This window comes from Alosa alosa, chromosome 13, assembly GCF_017589495.1.
Source record: "Alosa alosa isolate M-15738 ecotype Scorff River chromosome 13, AALO_Geno_1.1, whole genome shotgun sequence".
Taxonomy (NCBI): domain Eukaryota; kingdom Metazoa; phylum Chordata; class Actinopteri; order Clupeiformes; family Clupeidae; genus Alosa; species Alosa alosa.
Window position 1 is genome coordinate 17,553,879 of NC_063201.1, and position 19,463 is coordinate 17,573,341.

Below are 19,463 nucleotides of genomic sequence, written 5' to 3' on the forward strand. Positions count from 1 at the left end.
ATGCCACTATGATATTCATGCAACAGCCAGAAATAGACATCTGTTGTTCCAAGAATCTTAGCTTCCTCCAAACGAATCAGAAATAATTGAGCAGATGTTTTTCAGCACTTGCACCAAATGTCTGCTGAAATATGTGTATGGGTAACCTTTTATTGCCCTAATTTGTCTGAGAAATTACTTGTGGGCCATACAGTTGCATTAACTTCAAACCATAGCGAACATCATCTAAAGCTAATTAGAGCTAATAGCTTGTTTTTGTCATGCTGGGATAAAGTATTGTTAGCTATTGATTAGCTCTGCTGTGGATGACTGATAGCTGCTAATGGAGTCTCAGATGTCTCAGATGGATTCATTTAAGCAATGGATTCAGCACCATCAAACGAGGTCTTTGAGTTTGTTGGTGTGGACTGAAAAACAGATTTGAGTGTGTATGTTGTGAGGGATATTTCCTTACTGATCATGACATGGGAAACAAGGCTATAGGGAGCGCAGGGCAAATGAGAAAGCCAGGGCGAGTGAAAGTGAGAATGAGAGAAAATGAAAAAGAACACGAGATGAACGAGTGAAAACAATGAGTCATGGACGATTGATCTCGTGAGATGGCCTAGTTCATTTTCCGCCCTCAAAGGAAAGATTGAGACTCGGAGGCTTAGGAGGCGCAGCACTGAACAGAACCACTGGCAGGAGACTCGCACCAGCACAGCCCGGGAGACAACGACGGGACGAGACAGATATATAGATTTGGCTGTGTACCTCTCTCTCTCTCTCTCTCTCTCTCTCTCTCTCTCTCTCTCTCCTCTTTTTCCCTGTCCTTTGTTTTGCACAGATTTATAACTCTCACACTCTGAGTTTCGAATGGGATTGCAATGAGCCTTGACTTCAGCTCCCTAGAAAGTGCAGAGCATGTGCTTTACAATGCATAAATCATTTGAGATATTAATGTAGACACACACACACACACAAACACAGAGAGAGAAAGAGAGAGAGAGAGAAATTGAGCAAGTACTAGCGACTCAAAGAGCAAATCTGAGCATGCACTGCTGATGACAGAGTTTTGTTCAAAACTTTGCGTGTGTGCCTTGCCAGATCCAATAAGACTGTGCTTCCCGTCACCGCATCTCTCAACCAACACAAGAGCTCACTTTGTACCTTGTCTGAACAGCCTGTGCAGAATAAGTAATGTGACACACACACACACACACACACACACACACACACACACACACACACACACAGACACCATGACATGGCATCTGTTTCTCCCATTCACGTTTACATAACCATGTAAGCGCAAGTCTCAGACTAGCCCTTGGGTACAGAGCAATCTTTGACAGCACTTAACCTGCCCGGCCTCCCTTGGTATCTCCTCCACAGGCTATAGAGACCAACCTGGTGCAGAAATCCCCTGGTGGTCTGACCTACTTGGCCGAGTGGAGAGGGGGAATCCTGGACCACAAGATGGGCCACCTGGCCTGCTTCTCCGGGGGCATGGTTGGCATCGGGGCGGACGATGGACCTCAGGAAAAGAGGCAACACTATTTGGACCTGGCAGCTGAGATCACCCACACCTGCCATGAATCTTACGCCCGCTCAGGTGAGAGGGGAGGTGGGGCGACGGTTTGTTTATAGGATCTGGTATAAGATTAAGGGGGCCCTGTGTTTTCAAGTGAACCAGTTAATACATGCAGTCTACTATGTAAAAAATCCAGAATGTCCACTGAGGAAACAACTTGAAGCCTAAACAGATGTTCCTCCTGTCCTACCAAGAGAGGAACCTTCTGGAAACCAATCTAATCTGATGCCACACAGAGCTGTTTGGTAGCTGTTTTCCATTTTTAGGAGGGTTCTGGTTTGGTGTGGGATTTGGGATTGGGATGACATGGCTGAAAATCGTGAAACTGTCAGGTTGTCAGTATTGAGTCCATTTGAAGGCTTCAGATGGATTTCAGGCAATGTCATAATCATAGCGTTTCATTTTGAATGAGATAGACTCTCTTTTTTCTCTCTCTCTCTTGTCTCTGTAACACTAGTCACGGCGCAAGTTGTTTAACATCTTCTGTCATCTGCAATGAAGCATTAGTGGGGAAATGGGTGTAAAACGTAATGCGGAGCAGCAGAAACTTTTGTCGCTCTGCGGAGAATACAGGTTCTGCTCAAGTATTCTTTATTGTCTCCTTGCCTTTCCTTTCCTGCCACTACTTCAGACGCAGTAAAACTTTGTGAAAATCAGTCCCCAGTCCTCTTTTGTCAGGGCTCAGGAGAGAGTTGTGAAGAAGAATGGATCAAAACCTGGAGTTATTAAAAAAAAGTGTCAGAGTACAAATGCCTTGTGTAACCTCCATACTTGTGTGCTTGTTGCCACTATGCTGTGCAGGTTTGTTATCTTTTGTGGAAGCCATTTAGTGTTGCAACATGCCGAACATTACATAAGATTTGGTTTTGGTTTGTTTTACCTGAGGATACAGCACAAAACAAATGCTACTTTTGGAAAGGCTGCTGAGGTGTTTTAGATATCCTTGACTCTCATCACTGTAACATTAACATGCAAGAACAAAATAGGTCTTGTCGAAAAGAAGTAGATGTAGTATTCTCAAACCTCCAGCCCTTAATTGTAAACACAGATGTCATTACCCTGTGAAGACTACAGAGTGGAGTTTTTCTTAGTCATGATGAATGCTGCTTGGTTTGTGGTTGCTCAGATCTTCTTTCCCTAAGAAGATTGATGAAGTCCTCTTGATGAATGGTCTTTTACCTCCTAGCCATTAGCGGGCTACGCTGTTTTATTAAACAGCTTTCTATCACCATGGTTCTAGCCATAACAAAACATCAGGCTTCTGGAGTGCAGATAGTTTCCATTACCCATCAGCCCCCACACGCTAAAGGGAGGTGGATAGGCTTTTCCTGCAGTGTCTGACAAAGGCAAACTGTTATATAACACCCAGTTTCAGTCTGCTGCCTGAGTGTGTCCTCATCCTCAGTTGATCTGCTCTGATTTCAAGGCAATCACTCAAGATTGCTGTGACGGGTCAAAGGTCTAACACACCATTTATTTTGGTACAAAGTTATAACTCAATCGAAATGCTGTACCGATGTAGAGAAATGTCCTGGTTCATTTCTTCCCACAATGGTACCTTTTTCGCAGAGCAATTTGGTGCTGGTCCACACCATTTGCCCGTGTGTAGCCATATCAGAGCTGGCCCCAGTGTCTCCTAGTTTGTAGTCCGTATCACCTACCTTCACATCTGAGTCACACAGATGTGCACCAAGTTATTATAACCTTCATCTGAAGCGTAATTGACTAATGGACTTAAACCAAGCATCTCATTAGAAAATCACTACTTGCAGTGGAGTCAAGCTTATTAGTCTACAGGGGCATTTTGTTTTGCTCTGTTTTGTGTTGTGTCGTTGGCAAGAGCTTCATTAAGAGGTCCATTTTGTTTCCATCCTCCCTTTCTGTCTCCATACCCTGGCCCTTCTGAATGAAATGGCCATGAGGAGACAACAGATGCAAGTCTGTTAAATGAGCTATGGAGATAACTATAACTATACTGAGAATCAGAACCTTACGCAACGGCAAACCTATTTATTATTGTCCTTGCATTACATTGGATTTTAAAACTTCTGGGGAGTTGGATTAAGTGAAGCAGTTCAGCATCATTTTTGGATGTCCTTGCCAAACACTCTATTGCTGCGATATGATGTCCAACAATATTGATTCTTTTCCCATTGTAATTTGCACATAGAAATGCCTTTGTGAACTCCTTTCACTGTGGAATCAAGATGCAAACATTGAGTCACTTCGCTTTGCTATTAGTTCCATAGCAACCACATTCCTGAATATTATCTTTTGGACCCTTGCAATCTTAAGTTTGCTTCAGACAAGATTTATTTTTTGTTAGGCTATTCACTTTATTCTATGCCTTGAATTCCAATCCAGTTTTCAGAAAAAAAAACATACAGCTACAATTTGATCAGGGTCTGTGATTGAGTTAAGAGAATCATCTTGAGGAATTATCTTGTAAAGAAATAAAATGTGTGGTGGGTGTGATTATATCATGATGTTAGACTAGGTGACTTCAGTGGAGTCATACCTTTTAATACCGTCTAATACTTTGAACACTAATCACAGTTAGAGGTTGATGTTTACATCTGATCTAAGACAAAAACTGCTGTTTACTTGTGCATCCAACATCAGCTACCAAGCTGGGACCAGAGGCATTCCGGTTCGATGCAGGGGCAGAAGCCACGGCAACGCGCCTGAGCGACAGATACTACATCCTGCGGCCCGAGGTCATCGAGAGCTACATGTACATGTGGCGCCTGACCCATGATCCCAAGTATCGTCAGTGGGGCTGGGAAGCTGTGGAGGTGAGTGAAGAGTGTCAGAGCATCTCCGATATTTGGGGCCAAAGCACATGCTGACCATGTTACATAGCTGTACCAGAAGCACTCAAGACTGAAAATGTCAGCGGAATGACTAAGGGGGTGTTCCCACCGAAATGTGTCTTTTCACCTTCAGGCAATCGATTTGAATTTTTGTCTCGATGGAATGGCACCACTAGCAAACAGTTAGACTGCTGTAGCTCACGTTTGTATGAATTTTGAATTCCATGTCTTTCAATTAATGAGCAGCATAGTTTGTTCTCTATCACACAACCAGTCAAACTGGAACGTACAGTGCCTATAAAAAGTCTTCAGCCCCATGCTAAAGTTGACTAAAAAGAGGAGAGAAAAATCCAACCTTTAAGGACACCAATTTTCTTTGTGAATGAATAATGTATTATTAATAAATAAATGTTCTTCATTAAAATACAGATTGGATACCCCATAAGTATTCATACCCCTATGTTAAATTCCCATAGAAATTCCCAATGCTTTATGAGATTTTTCCCTCTCCTATTTCAAGTCAAGTCAGCTTTCATTAGGTGGGTTTACATGGACACTTTTATTCAAAATCAATCGGAATAAAACATACAAAGACCATGATTGGAATAAAACTGCCAAATTTTAATCTGAATGAAAGGGGTGGTGTATTCCGTTCTTATTCCAATTGAATAGCCATGTATACGGTCAATCGTGTTGCCCTCTGTAGCTTCTCAAGCAAAAGCAAAGCAGCAACGGCTATTCTGATCAAAGATTGTACAGCACTTGAGAGCACCTGATCGGACTAGAACAAACCCCCCTGTAACAGATGGCACATATTTTTCATTCGGAATAGTTCGGAATGAAAAAAAAAAACTGTCCATGTAAACATGGCTAGTGTCAATTGTGCATTAAGCGTTATGCTATATAAGAAATTGTATTTATTAAAATAATATAAAAGTACAAGTTAAAAACATATACTAAATGATATGCATTTTAATGCACCCATAGTTCACATATTTACACATACCAAGTGCTCACTGTCACATAAGGTAAGACTCAAGCTGTGTTAGCTGAAGCAGTAAGTCAGTATAACATCCCTAGACGAACCCATGCTTTACCTACTTGGGTCCTATAATAGCATTGGTCTCAGTGAGAATATGAGGGAGTTTGGATTTTTTTGCACGGAGAACCTTAAGCTTATTTAGAAATTGCATTAGTTAGGTGCTGAATTGATTCAAATTTATTTTGATTAAACTTATCCGAGGACTTGGCTGGCTGGCGATATTCCCAATCAGAGGTTCTCTCTCATGCTTTCAGAAGATATTACCTTTTGCAAAATTAAATGGGTGGCTTGGACTCCTATTAAATTAGCTTTCCGGGTTGCAGTTTGCTCTGCTGAACTATTTAGTGTGTCACATAATTACCAAGAGCAGTGTATGAAATAAACAACATGATTTCATCTCACGTTTTTTTTATATATATTTTTTTTTTAAATCAAGGCCATTCTTAATGGCTCTGCAGATAGTTGCCATTTGTCTGGGCTAATAGGCTTGCTGTCCTTTTCAGAAGATTACTATGCATCAGTAGACGCTAATCAAAACACAGAGATTAATGTGGCTACAGTGTGTATTTAAGCAAATGACAAAATCAGCCCCAGTAGCTGTTGTTAAAAAGCCAAAGCAAAAACTTGGAACGTTTGACATATGTCATTTTCATGAAGGCATAATCATTGTTTTGTAGTGACATTTTAGCATAAGAGTAAGATATGTTACATACATGTATGTGATAAAAAAAAAAATTGTTTTGTTTAGACTGTATTTGGTTTGGGTAGGTTTAGTTTGGATTTATAACATATATACGTATGAAGAGGCTAAAATAAATTGTTTGAGCTAATGCAGTTGATCTGTCCCCATGTAGGCGCTGGAGAAACACTGTCGCACTGAGAGCGGCTTCTCTGGCATCAGAGATGTCTACTCCTCCGTGGCCAGCCATGACAACATGCAGCAGAGCTTCTTCCTCGCAGAGACCCTGAAGTGAGTAGGTCTTACTCACAGGCCCTGCACACACACACACACACCATGAGGGGTTGAGTTCCTTAGCTACGCATTGGGAAGAGAATGAGAGTGCTTTATGCATTAAGTTCCCAGGGCATAAAAGTTCTCAGGCAACGTGCCTGTATTCAGGGTCAGGCCATTTAAAATTTGAAAATGGATAATTATATATATAACGGCTCCAAGTTTCAGCTAACTGCAGACACAGACATTTTTCTTGCTCCAAACAACTTTTGTTTCATGTCAATCCCTAAATGAGGTAAAAAACATTGTCTTTGTTTCCCCTCACAGAGGTGCAATATTGTTATTACAGTGCGTATGTTCTTCTAGCCTTGGAAGCTAAGAGGGATGATGCTGTTATTTTTGTTGTTCTAACTGAATTAGAGCTGTAGACTTTGGATTGGACACCAGTTCATTCACTGCAGGTTATACAAGTGGAATCTGAATCTTGTGGCATAATCGCTCTGTCCTTTTCTGTTTCCCTCAGGTATCTGTACATGTTGTTCTCGGATGACGACCTGCTGTCACTGGAGGACTGGGTGTTCAACACGGAGGCTCATCCCCTCCCCGTTGTCCGTAAGAATTGTCTGCAGTCGGAGACTGGGACCCAAAACGCAGGCAAATCCACAACCGAGTAGCCAGCCGACAGCTGCTCCGAACGACACCTGGATACAGACATTATACATTCGACAACGCCAAACACACACACACACACACACACACACACACACACACACACACACACACACACTCACTCAAACACACTCAAACACACACACACACATACACTCAAACACACATACACACACACACACACACACACACACACACCCTCAAACACACACACACACACACACACACACACACACACACACACAAATACACAAAACATTCAGTACAAACGTCCATGAGTAAGGACATGTCCACCAATACACACATTAGCTGACCAACACACAGGGCTGAGGCCTCAGGGGCCTTGTGACGGACACTCTGCTTCTTCCCAGCGAAGGGTCTGGTCATTTAACGCCGTGATTGTAGAACCTCGGGCCCGGACGTCTCTGTAGAGGCCAACAGGGGGCGCCGGTGAAAATTTCTTTTTTTCTGCGGACAATCAGACAGACAGGACTTTCATGAGAAGAGCACCTTTTTTCTTTCCTTCTTTCCTCCGTGAGGAAAAAAAAAATATATAAAAAAAAAAGAAGAATGGAATAATCCACAGATTTGTATGAGGATTGTTGTGACATTGAGTTATAGTGTGAGAAAATGATGGAGAGAAAGAGAGAGAGAGAGAACCACTGCGCTTTTCATTTGATTTTTCTAGTCTTCACTTTTACTTTTCAGATTATTTTCTTTTCATTCTTCTCATAACGCAAGCTTTTCTGATCTTCATGCCATGCTTACTTTACTCTCTGACCAAAGAATTATTTGTTCTCCACTGAATGGAAAACTTCAATTGTTTGTGTCACCGGGAGTGATTCACACAGATTACAGCCAACAGTATACCAACGTTTCTCTGTCAAACATGTACAGACAGTAAACACGCTGATTGACTTTGTGTCAGATGAACATTTCCCAGACTAGCGTTAGCTTTGTTGTGCTGTTCATGAATCTACTGGGTCTGTGTGAATCTCAACTCAGCAATGAAAAAAAATGGCTTCTTTTCAACCCTGTCTCTGTTTTCGAAAATAAGTGGACCAATTTTTTTAAAAGGTGAAGTAAAATTGATTTATCTTTCCCTCAGAAATGTATAGATTCAGAGTAATGTAATGTGTAAAATGAGTTTTCAAGGTATCGTTTATGCTGGCTTTTCAGATGAAAAGAATGATACGGCAGGCAAGGAAGAGTTCCAAAAATGGTTGACCATTTCCTTCATGTGCAGAGTTTATTTTGTGTTTGTTTGTTTGTTAGTTTGTTTCTGCTAATGGTGTTGTGTTATGACGAGCTCATATCTGTGTTACACACTGAGCACTGAGTCTCAGGATTGCCACATTGTCAGGCCATTTGTTGTGTGTGACACCGTCAGTAACAGTTGTATGAACACACACACTTACACACATATCCCTCTGCATACACACAACATATGCACAAATACATAGAGTATACACATACTTTTGCCAACACATTTTTGCCAATACCTTGCACCATTCTTTGTCTCTGAGAGAAATTCTTGTCAAAAGTCTCGTCAAAAAACTGAGTCTGGACATGAGGACCAAGGGATCTTTCTTTGTCCGTCATTTAACACACAGAGATATGGGAGAATGTGCTGTACAGAAAGCCAATGAATGTGAGTGATACCTGGTATTAATCAATGTGTTTTGCTTTTCTTTCCATTTTTTGGGGGTGGGGGAATTGTCTTGATTTTTTGCATAATGATGTCATTCTTATTCTTTTAATATATACATTGTTTTTTTTTTTTTTCATTTGATTCCCTCAGGTGTTTCCGTAAAAAGAGAGGAGAAACAAACGTTTTCTTATAATTACTGCTACTATGAATTATTGTTATTAATTCTTATCGTTGATTTGACCTGTCTTTCCTTGTTGAGTATTTTCCAATACTGGTAAAAGACCTGTGCAACTTTGTACATTTAAAACAATTGCAAACGTATCATGTGTGGTTTGTGTGTTTGTTTGTTTATTTGCTATTTGACTTGATGTTGTTTACCATAAATGCAGTTTGACTCAGTTGGTCCTTGAGGAGCCGTCCAGGAGCACATGCTCTCTCAGTGGAGTACTCTAGCACATTAATACCACAGCTGTTGATGCTCCCATAGCCCCCCATCTCCTCTTTCAGCAGAAAGCTTCTCTCATTAAAAGAGCCTCCATGGTCAATCAACCAATCAACAAAAACTCCCAAAACCAAAACAGTAGGGGTTAAGTCATTGAGAGACCTCAGACCCATACAGACCAGCCTCAGACGAGTCCAGGAAGTGATGTCAATTCCAGAAATAAGTACATAATTTACTTTACTCTTTATGGAGAATACAGCGGGAAAACACATATTTTCTTTTACAGTTTATATAAAAAAAATAGTCACATTAGATAGAAGCTTTTTATTATTATTCGTAATTCGCATTTATTTATTAAATAACCGATCGCAACTGTCCACGTGATCTGCCAGAGTCAGCTGCAGTAAAAACTGACTAATGTTAGTTGAATGAGGTTGAGTGATCTGGTCAACAGGGACCACTGCCCTGCCCTCTCTTCCTCCCTCCTAATTTTGCACAAAGAGCATCATCACTTCAGAGGAAGGTGAAGGGCAGAGTGAAGTCACAGCGTGCAAATCTGCAGGACAGTAGTGGGGAGAAGTGGAGGGGTGTCTAGGGTAGGAGGTGCTGATGAAGTAGATTCATTGCGGAGGCAGGAGGTTAGCGGCAAATTTCCCCAGGAGCCACTTACTCAGACCATCTCGGCACTCCCAGAGAGCAGCAGACTGTTAAATCTATTTTGCACTTACAGTATTTGCCCCGAGGTCAGCGACCATCTACTGACAGAGATCTTACACAGGGGCCCCGCCACTCCACCCACCAAATTATTTAAGACTATTTATTCTTTTATTAAAAAAATGAAACGTTGCATTATTTCAACATTTTCAAGGAAGTAACGGTTTTAATGGATTAACAGAATTAGCCATTATAAGCTCCCATAGTGTCAGAAAAAGTAGCTATTGCTCTGTGTTTGTGTAAAATGGGGTTTATATTCACCATTGAAATACTAGTTTATATTCAAGTTTACCTGACATAGTTGTATTGGTATTGCAGTAAACCACAGGATAACATTTACAAGAGGAATTACCCACAACATTGTAAAAGATACAATAGTATGGATCCACAGAAAATACTAGCCAGTCGATGAATGTAAATTTGAGTTTAAATAATTGAATTTAAGTTTGGGTGCACTTGGAGTGCACTATAATAATGATGGTTCCTATGAATCATATGATGAAGAAATCTCCAGCTTTTTAATCTTTCATCTTATGAATGTTATTTTGCATTTGTTAAATTATGTAAGGATCTTCCGTGTCACACTCTTTTGTTCTCCCAGGTACAAAAAGGAACATTGTCCCATTACTTCCAGGAGGAGAAGGTTCTTAGACAGTGCGTAATGAAATTTGCTCCATTGTTTGCTCAGATGAAGTTCATTATAGATTTAATTGATGAGTCACCTCCAGGGATAGGAAGGGAAGCAGTAATTAGTAGCATGGGGATCCAGGCTTTCCTATGCCGCAAATGGGGCAAATTAGGAGGGAGCCTTCTGCCTGCTATAAAAAAAAGACCACACATAACGTGACTACACTAGAGGTATGCAAAAGTGCTTCTGCACTAAAGATGTCAGCTTAAGCCAGGTAAATTTGTATATTCTCACCGATCTGTGACCTTTTCAGAGTTCTGTACTGTTGAATTCTAGGTATGCCAAACCTGACTGACACTCTTGGGTGGGTTTGCCAGAGATTGAGGTTGCACATGAGTATGGGGCAGACGGAGGAGATATTACACCTTACTTACAACCTTTAATGCAGGTTAGTGTATGTATACTATAAGGGTATTATATGTATATTACTGTATTGACTTACTATCTCTGGTTGCCCTGAAACACAGATAAACAGGACTAAATGTTTACACTGATCAGGCAGCCTTCCAGCCAAGCCAGCACCAGCAAGTCAGTGTGCTGGGCACGGCCTGCCAGTGGACAGCAGTGTTTGGGAACACTTGTTTGGGTAAGAGCGGATGGTGTAAAGAGGGGGTATTGGGGGCGGGAGGATGGGTGGGGGGTAGTTTTGGCTATATGAAAGCTTCTGGAAAAGATAACAGAGCACAAACAAGGCTGTTAATCTCTCCTCTCCTCCATCCAAACCACTGTTCTTTTCGTTTACTTTGGCTGGAGTGGTCCTGGTGAGCGTGAGCTGCGGAGGCGGAGGTTGTGCGGAAAGGGTCAGTAGCCCAGCAAGAGGCCATTGTTATCTCAGCCCTGCAGGCTGCCATCCCGGCGATGCCCATGTGAGGGGTGAAGCCTGTCCAAGAACACATAAACACACACACATGCACAGACTTAGATACACAGACAAAAACCTGTTTGAGAGGGGTGAGGTGTGTGTGTGTGCCAGTATTTGTGTCTTGCGGTTATGTTTGTGCATGTGTGTGTGTGTTAGAGAAAGAGAGAAGAGTCTCTGTGTTTAAGTGTGTGTGTGTATATGTGAGTTGTGTGTGTGTGTGTGTGTGTTTGTGTGTGTGGGTAAGTGGGTATGTCTGTGTGTTTATCTGTTGACATGGATGTTGTAAGAGTGTCTTCAGTGTGTCTGACCATTTCATGCATTTTATTTGATGTTTATATGGTTCAAGCCAAACATATTTAACACTCAACCCACACCTGTTAGCACAGCGGTCAGACCAGTAGACGGAGGAGAGACTAATCATTTGTTTTCCCCAGGACAGAATTAAGATGTGACTTCATGCTCAACAGCTTTCATTCCAGCCTTCTTCCGGTCCTTGCTTTCATGGTTTGTTGAGCGTGGTTATTTTCTCCTGGGTTACCAGCAGACAAAAAGAACCAGAACAAGGGAAGATTCTGAGAATAGCATCCACCTTTATTCTGTCACCATCTCCTTTCAGGCACAGCGAAGAAGCTGTCTGTGTCTAATACCATAAGAAAGGCTGATCTTTGAACAACTGGGGCTTGCCTAGTCCTTTGTGTGTGTGTGTGTGTGCGTGTGGTGGTGGTGTGTGGGGGGGGTGTAATAGCCTTGTTTTTCAAAAAGAACACTTCTTTAATACCAAAACCCAGGAAGCATCACATTTTTTCATCTGTGTACAGATGTGTACGACAGCAGGCTGATTAAGAATGTCTGTAATGGCTCTGAGAGAAATGTTCTCATCAGACAAGGTGGGGGCATAACCTCCTAGAAATGTTTCTTTTGCTGTCCACTCAAGGACCTTGCACAACAACATTGCTTAAAAATTTGCCTTGTGCATCATAATCCGATCTAACAAAGTGAAGTATAATTGGCATACATGGAGAGGCTGAAACATTACTTTTTATCCAGTGACACAGAATGTCATGTCATTTAAGCCTCTTCTCACAAGACAGTAATACTAATGTGAATCACGATATGTTTCTGAAACGTCTATAGCCTCATTCCAGTCTTTGGGGAATTGTGCCAATTCAACCCTACCTCAACAATTATGATGATGATGATGATGATGTAAGTAGAAAAAGAGGAACTGGAGGACTTTTGTTTTTTCGAGTCCCTCGTCTTCCTAAGAATAAAGATGTCTGTGGTTAACTAGACATCCCATCTGCTGCAGAGCTGCTGGGCTTGTCAGCTGCTCTGTGCAGACATCTACTCTCCAGCCTCACCTGCCTTGAGGCGCTGTCAGCAATCCTCCACACAGAGGCTAATCAGTCTGAAGCATGAGCAGGTCTCTCATATGCATACATGTGACACTCATAGAGTGTGGCTCCCCAAAAGATTATGAGAGAAAGTTTATTTTTTCAAAGATATGTATGTAAAATTATCCCGTTTCAGAGTGTCTGTAGTGTGTATTTAAAGAGTAATTATGGGGAGGGATTGTGGGAAAAGGGAGTCTGTCAGCTGTGTGAGTGCTGATGGAAGCTGTCTGCTAACTGTGGCTCTAATGACAGTTTGCAGAGGCTGAGGGTTTTGAGGCTGTCTATCATTGGAGGATATTTTACCTTTGTCTCTGTGGGTGATGTGATGTTTTCCCTCATTTTATTTCCTTTTAACTCTCGCTCTCTCTCTCTCTCCCTCTCTCTCTCTCTCTTTGTACACAAACATTAGAAAAACACATGCAAACACTCGCACAGCAAAAGCTGTCATGCTTACTTTAGCATGGGCTGTCATAGTTATGTAAAGATTTTTAAAACAACTTCCACACTTTTTACATTTTGGAGCATCTGAGTTTCAAAATCACTTGTCATGGCTACCAAATAAAAGAAATTCACAGAGGAATTGTCATTGGGTCACCCTGAGGGAAAAAAAACAACATCTTTCTGATGGGAGGCTCTGGGGTATGAAATGGCAATGCCATTTAAAGTGCCTTTGTCTGAGGACCTGATGCCCTTCAGCCCAGATGCTGGGGTCCCAGAGGGTTTAGGAATGTTGTGAAGCGGAGCCAGAAAGAGAGGGGATGAAGTGCCATGATTGTTTTGTTTGGGAAGGCTTATATTGCGGTCAGGCTACACCAGGCTCGTAACTGAAGCATTCCGTTTGCAGAGGAGCAACAATTAGCTTCCACTGTAATCAATGGAACTGGCTACTAGACGTGATAGTGGTGCGCACATTCCAAAATAATAGACCATCTTCTGAAACCATTTTTACACTCCGCGAACAGAATGCCTCAGTTGTTCACCTGGTGTAGCCTGGCTCAGACTTTTCAAAATGCTCGATTTGCCTGTGGAATGAGTAATGCTGTGTGCGTGTGTGTATGCGTGTGTGTGCTTGTGTGTGCGTACGTGTCATTGCTTAAGGCAGGGGTTCTCAAAGTTTTGATTGGTGAGGGCCAATTCAGGAACCCAACATTGAACTGAGGGCCGCCAAAGGGGTGGGGGAGAAAAAAAAAAAAAACCTGGAAAAAAAAATCCCATTTGTATCATTTTAAAGACCAGGTTGCATCTCTACAGTTTATATTTATTGCATTAAACAGATTTTAATTCATAACTGAGGCTAAACCTGGCTAAAATGCACACACAATCCCTGGGGTTCTCTACCCTTAACAGACAAATTTGGGATATAACAGATCTGGTTGCAGTCCATTTCAAGTACAAACTCTCAGTGTGCCTTGCTTCTTATCAGCATAGGCCTTATTCAGGGCCAATTCCAGCTACCAAAGCACCACAGGAAAACTTGACGGCCACGAAAAAACGGAGATTCCTTCTTTTCAAATCACACAGTACAGTTGTACAGTTTTAACAGTTTCACAGATGTTGTCAGATGTTATCGCGGGCCGCAAGAAATGTTTCCGCGGGCCGCCATTGGCCCCTGGCCGCACTTTGAGAACCTATGGCTTAAGGCTTTGACACAGTGTATATTTACCCAGTCATTGTTTGAACGTGTGTGTGTGTGCTCATGAGTGTGTGTTTGCATGTTTGCATGAATGTTTGTGTTTGTACGTGTTTATATATGTGAGTGTGTGTGTCTGTATGTGATTGTGTGTGTGTATGTGCGTGCGTGCATGTGTGCCATTCCTCAGCTGAACTTTGTGTATATTTACCCAGTCATTGTGTGCATGAGTCTGTGTGTGTATGAATGATAAATGTTTGTTTTTGTGCACATGATTGTATATGTGTTTTAGGTGCTTCTCTCTTTCTCTCTCTCTCTCTCTGTGAGTGCATTATTAAGTAGGCTTTGACATATTTACGTGGTCATTTCCAGATGATTCCACAGCAGTAGCAGCAGCACTGTCTCTTACCACTCTGCATGAGCAGCTACCCCACTCCTTATCACAACAGGAATGGGCACAACTCACTGGGCAGCATGCCAACAGGCCAACAGCAGCCTAGTCCCTCTTATAACATCACCCGACACCCCCCACACGCCACCACCACGACCACCACCTGCCTCCTAACTAGCCCCCCCCCCCCCAACCCCCGCTGCTGCATGGGGGATAACAACACTGGTGCAGGATTGGGACAGTTTTGAGTCCCAATTAAACTACTTCCGCAACTCATAACAATGTGTCTACAGGGTAGGATATGAAGAGTCTTTCCCATTGGGACATGGGGGTCTGGTCCCGTTTCCTTGGGCCCATGCTTCACAGAGTCCCCATTCTGACACCAACACCAACCCCCAACGCCACCCCTCGCCAGTTTAATTAACTGGATATTTCCGTTATTAACACTTGGCCTCTACTCCAGGGACTTCCTGCTGTCCCCGGTGCCCATTTCTCTGGTGTATTTCTCATATGCTGCTGCGGTCTGTTCATCAGGTCTCTCTAGACTAGAAATTAAGGAATTAAGGACACTCCTTCCAGCCAATGAGAGATAAGAGTGTCACATTTGTCCCTTGTTGGCAGCCATTGTAGTTAGTGACAGCGAGAAAAGCCCTGTGAGATTCTGACTGCATTGATAGAGATCATAAATTGGAAAATGGCCCTTTCTTGTATCCATGTTGGACAATGACACAGTTGCAGTACTATGGAATTATTTCATAGTAATTCATCATATTTATTTATTTATTTATGTCCTGGTACAAACAGTTATATCTGTGCAACTAATTCCTTTGTTTACAGCAGTGTATTTGACAGCGATTTCACTCAATTGACTAGTAGAAGTAGCGACGGAGAAACAGTGGTTGTGGTCGTCACAGCGGCAGTCGCTCAGCATGTCTGTATAAATCATCAGACCCAATTTTGTCCCCATTTTCTCCAATGTGCTGTATCTTTTCCTACGCCTGTCATCTCATTATCTCTCACAGATTAATGACAGTTGTGCTTTGTTAATTTAAACTGGATGTGTGTGATTAATTACAACATCATAACAACTCGGACATGCTTGGTGCTGCTCCACAGAGCATGGAGCGCGGCATTCCCATGGGGAAATTCATTTTCTATAAGAACCGTGATGAATACATTATGTAAATTAATACAAAACGCAGTTACTATATTTTCCAGTGCTGTAGTCTTTTTCTTTACTTAATTGCGATGGAATGAAGAAAGAGCCACACTTTAGCTTGATTTTAAAGTCATATCACAGCAGTGGATTTCCACTTGTTTGCATTAGTGGGGGCCTCCGGCTAGTACCAGATAGTGGCTCTGGACTTGGCAGTAATGTGGCAGCCAGAGTTCCGAGGCTTCCGGAGGGCACAGTTATATGCATTGTGTTGTTTTCACTCTATTGCCTTCCAGTGTAAGTCATCTGCATACCATTTCAATAACTCTACAACTCGTCGTTGTATTGCCAAAATTTGCATACTGTGATTTCTAAACTGTGCAGATTTGTAACTGGGCTTTGTGTGGTGCAGAGAAAAGAAGCAGAGAAACAGTTGTTATTTTTTCTTTTACAAAGTGAAATAAAAATAAAATTAGTTACATTTTATTGCCTAAGATGTTGCTGAACATCACTGGCTAGAACACTGGAGCTTTTTATGCAGATTGAAAGCCTCATTTTTTCCTCATAATCATTTTAATTAAGGTGATTTATCACAGGGTGGCCAGTTGGCTGGAACCAAAGTGCACCAATTAGACAGAAGTATTATATTGTGACTGCATTTAATCTTGTTTTGTACAAGTTACGAATGCTAATCCTGCAAATAACTGGAAGAATACAATAGTAAAATCTAATGTGGAGCCCAGGCATTGCAGTGGGGCATCTTTGTGTGTGTGTGTGTGTGTGTGTGTGTGTGTGTGTGTGTGTGTGTGTGTGTGATTAAATATTAAAGGCTACATTGGCATAGAAATACAAGTATCAGGCTATGAGGTTACAGGTAAAGGTTGTAAAAACATTGCATCTGGCAATTATAATTCATACTCTTATCATGTGGTAATTGGTACTTTGGGTCTCTAAGGCGCCCTGGAGCACAGAAAAGGGTGTTTTCTATGGCAGGAGGGGGGCACTTTAGAACAGCAATAGCACATATCACTGTACAAATTCAATTTGCATACCCTGCCTTGCTTGCTGGCCATGATGACAAGCCGTGGCACACAGACCAGATGTTAATAATGCTAATAACTAACATATACTCATTTACACATAAATACTCACCCTGGCTGCCGAAGCGGCAGGATCATTATCTGTTGCCAGACGACTTGCAACGTTTGCTGTCTCGGTGTGGCATAAAAAATGCCTTGCAGAGCACAGAGACTACGATGTCAAGGTGGCAGAATAATTAAATCCAACACACACACACACACATACAAAATCACATGCACAATCACACATACACGCATTTGCATAATATTGGTGTCAAAGAGTGTCAGTACACATGAAAAATAAAGAGATAACATATAGGCCTGTAAACATGGGCAATCTGTTGACAGAGTGAATTAAATCATGAGAAGACATGTTGAAATTTAAAGTGAACGTAGTCAACAAAAATTGAGTTTGATCTCTTTATATGCAAATGACTCTCTCGGTGTTAATCATCAACCCTCTCAGTTAAAACATCTACTAAATCACGTCTTCTCTTCCTCAAATTAGCTGAGCTCTAATGAAATGTTAAGCTTTCAGGATAATCTTAGAGCAGTCAGTCCTTTTGATAGACTTTAAAACACAGACAAATAACCTGGTGATGTGGGGTAGTATAATCATGAAAGCTCCTAAAGCTGTGCTTCATTATAGGTTCATTTTAAATGGTTGATCGTTCACCCAAAAAATATCATCACAGTGTTATTAATCACCAGAGCTGGAGTGAGACCACCTTGGGGAAAACATATCCTTACCACATCCATGGCACGTCCATGGATGTTTTTTTTTACTTGTTTTGGCGATTTGGGGAAGGCATTAGGCAGACTCAATTAAACGAATATGAGCTCAGCTGGAACTTTGGACACATTGTGTTTTCTCTTGGCTCTTTTCTGAGTTTAATGTTTGTAAGATCGCATAAAACAAATGTTTCCTCAGCACTGTTGTGTTGCTGCTAAGCCCACTTGTAAAATCAGTGCTTACAAAAACACACAGGAAGAGTCAACAAAATCCAGTTCACATATACAGTATACTGTATACCATGTTTGATTCAGCGTGTGTGGAGCGAAAGTGGACAAAACTGGCTTAGTCATTGACCTCAACAACAGAAGTCAACTGAAGTTTCTCTTCATATTCTCACAAAAGTGCTGCCGTTATCCCCTTATAGATGGTTTGACTTTGTCTTGAGAGCTACATAACGCTAGACCAATTTGCCAGAAGACTAATTAGCCAGGTATTTTACACATAATACAAGGAAATTTCAAATACTAGATGTACCGCAGAGTGGTACAAAATATGACCGCCGCCCAGTCCAGCACATTTTTTCCACAAAAATAAATCACGCTGAAAGTCCTTGTGTGTGTGCCTGCGTACATATGTCTACTGTGTGAGTATGTGTCATACGTATGATTACTGTGAATGTATGTGTGTGCGTGTGTATCTGTTTATGCACATGTGTGCACATGGAATGGGTTAAGATGACCCCTGGAGGCAAACATACAGTAAAAATTGGTCATCCTAGGCCCTACGGTTCTCAAGATATTCACAGAAAACTGTGTCTGCCCTACCCTCCTTTCAGGCGGTCCAGTTCAGCAGGGGGGCTACAGATCAAAACGAAAAATGATGGTTCCATGCTATCCATGTGGGGTTACATGACCACCAAGTTTCGTGTATCCCGGTCTTTCAGTGTCCCGGGAATCCTTGTTGGTGTACGGTCACTAAATGTACACGTACATTATTTTATTGTAAGGCCCCCCATGAACGAAAGTTCACAAAACTTGGCATGCATTCGGAGGGTGTCATAATGATCCTACACTTCCAATTTCGTGCAGTTTTGACTATGTTAGGTCACAGATACCTGCGATTACAACACCTCATTTTTACTTTTTTGTGTTTAACTAGGTGGCACTATACATGAAAAGAGGGGTTATGGAATGGGTTGACATAGCCCCTTGAGATCAACATACGAAAAAAAAAAAAAAATCTGACTAAACCTTCTTCGCTGCGCAGCGGTCATAATTATCAGAAAAAAGTAGGGTTAGCATAGCCCAGCGTTTCTCAAACTGCGGGTCGCGACCCACTACTGGGTCGCGGAGACATGCCAGGTCGCAGATGTGAAAAACTAGGAGTTTTTTATTTTTTTTTTTATCTGTAGCCTAGAAGGTAGCACCCGATGCGCAATGGACGCACTGTGTTATTCATAGGGAAGCGCTCGTGTCAAGGCAGCTTAGTTAGTCCCGACCTGAATGAGATTTTGAATGAGGTTGTGACAGTGGTTAATTCCATCAAGACCCGGCCCTTAAAAGCGCGTCTATTCTCCGCACTTTGCGAGGCAACAGCGAGGCAAGGTGGCTTTCCCGAGGTAAAGTGCCGTCGCGCGTGTTTGAGCTCCGAGTCGCCTCTTCTTGGAGGAAG

At 41.9% G+C, this 19,463-nt stretch overlaps 1 protein-coding gene across 2 annotated transcripts in view; it reads left to right on the forward strand.

Annotated features, from left to right (window-relative positions):
• The window catches only part of LOC125305831 (mannosyl-oligosaccharide 1,2-alpha-mannosidase IA), a 197,521-nt gene extending 188,500 nt beyond the window's left edge, over window positions 1-9,021 (forward strand). For both annotated transcript variants that reach the window (XM_048260825.1, XM_048260826.1), the window contains exons 9-12: window positions 1,375-1,594; window positions 4,196-4,368; window positions 6,283-6,398; window positions 6,904-9,021. In XM_048260825.1, coding sequence (XP_048116782.1) covers window positions 1,375-1,594; window positions 4,196-4,368; window positions 6,283-6,398; window positions 6,904-7,054 — 660 coding nt within the window. In that variant the 3' untranslated portion in view covers window positions 7,055-9,021. The remainder of the gene's footprint in view (window positions 1-1,374; window positions 1,595-4,195; window positions 4,369-6,282; window positions 6,399-6,903) is intronic.
• Window positions 9,022-19,463: the final 10,442 nt, after the last annotated feature.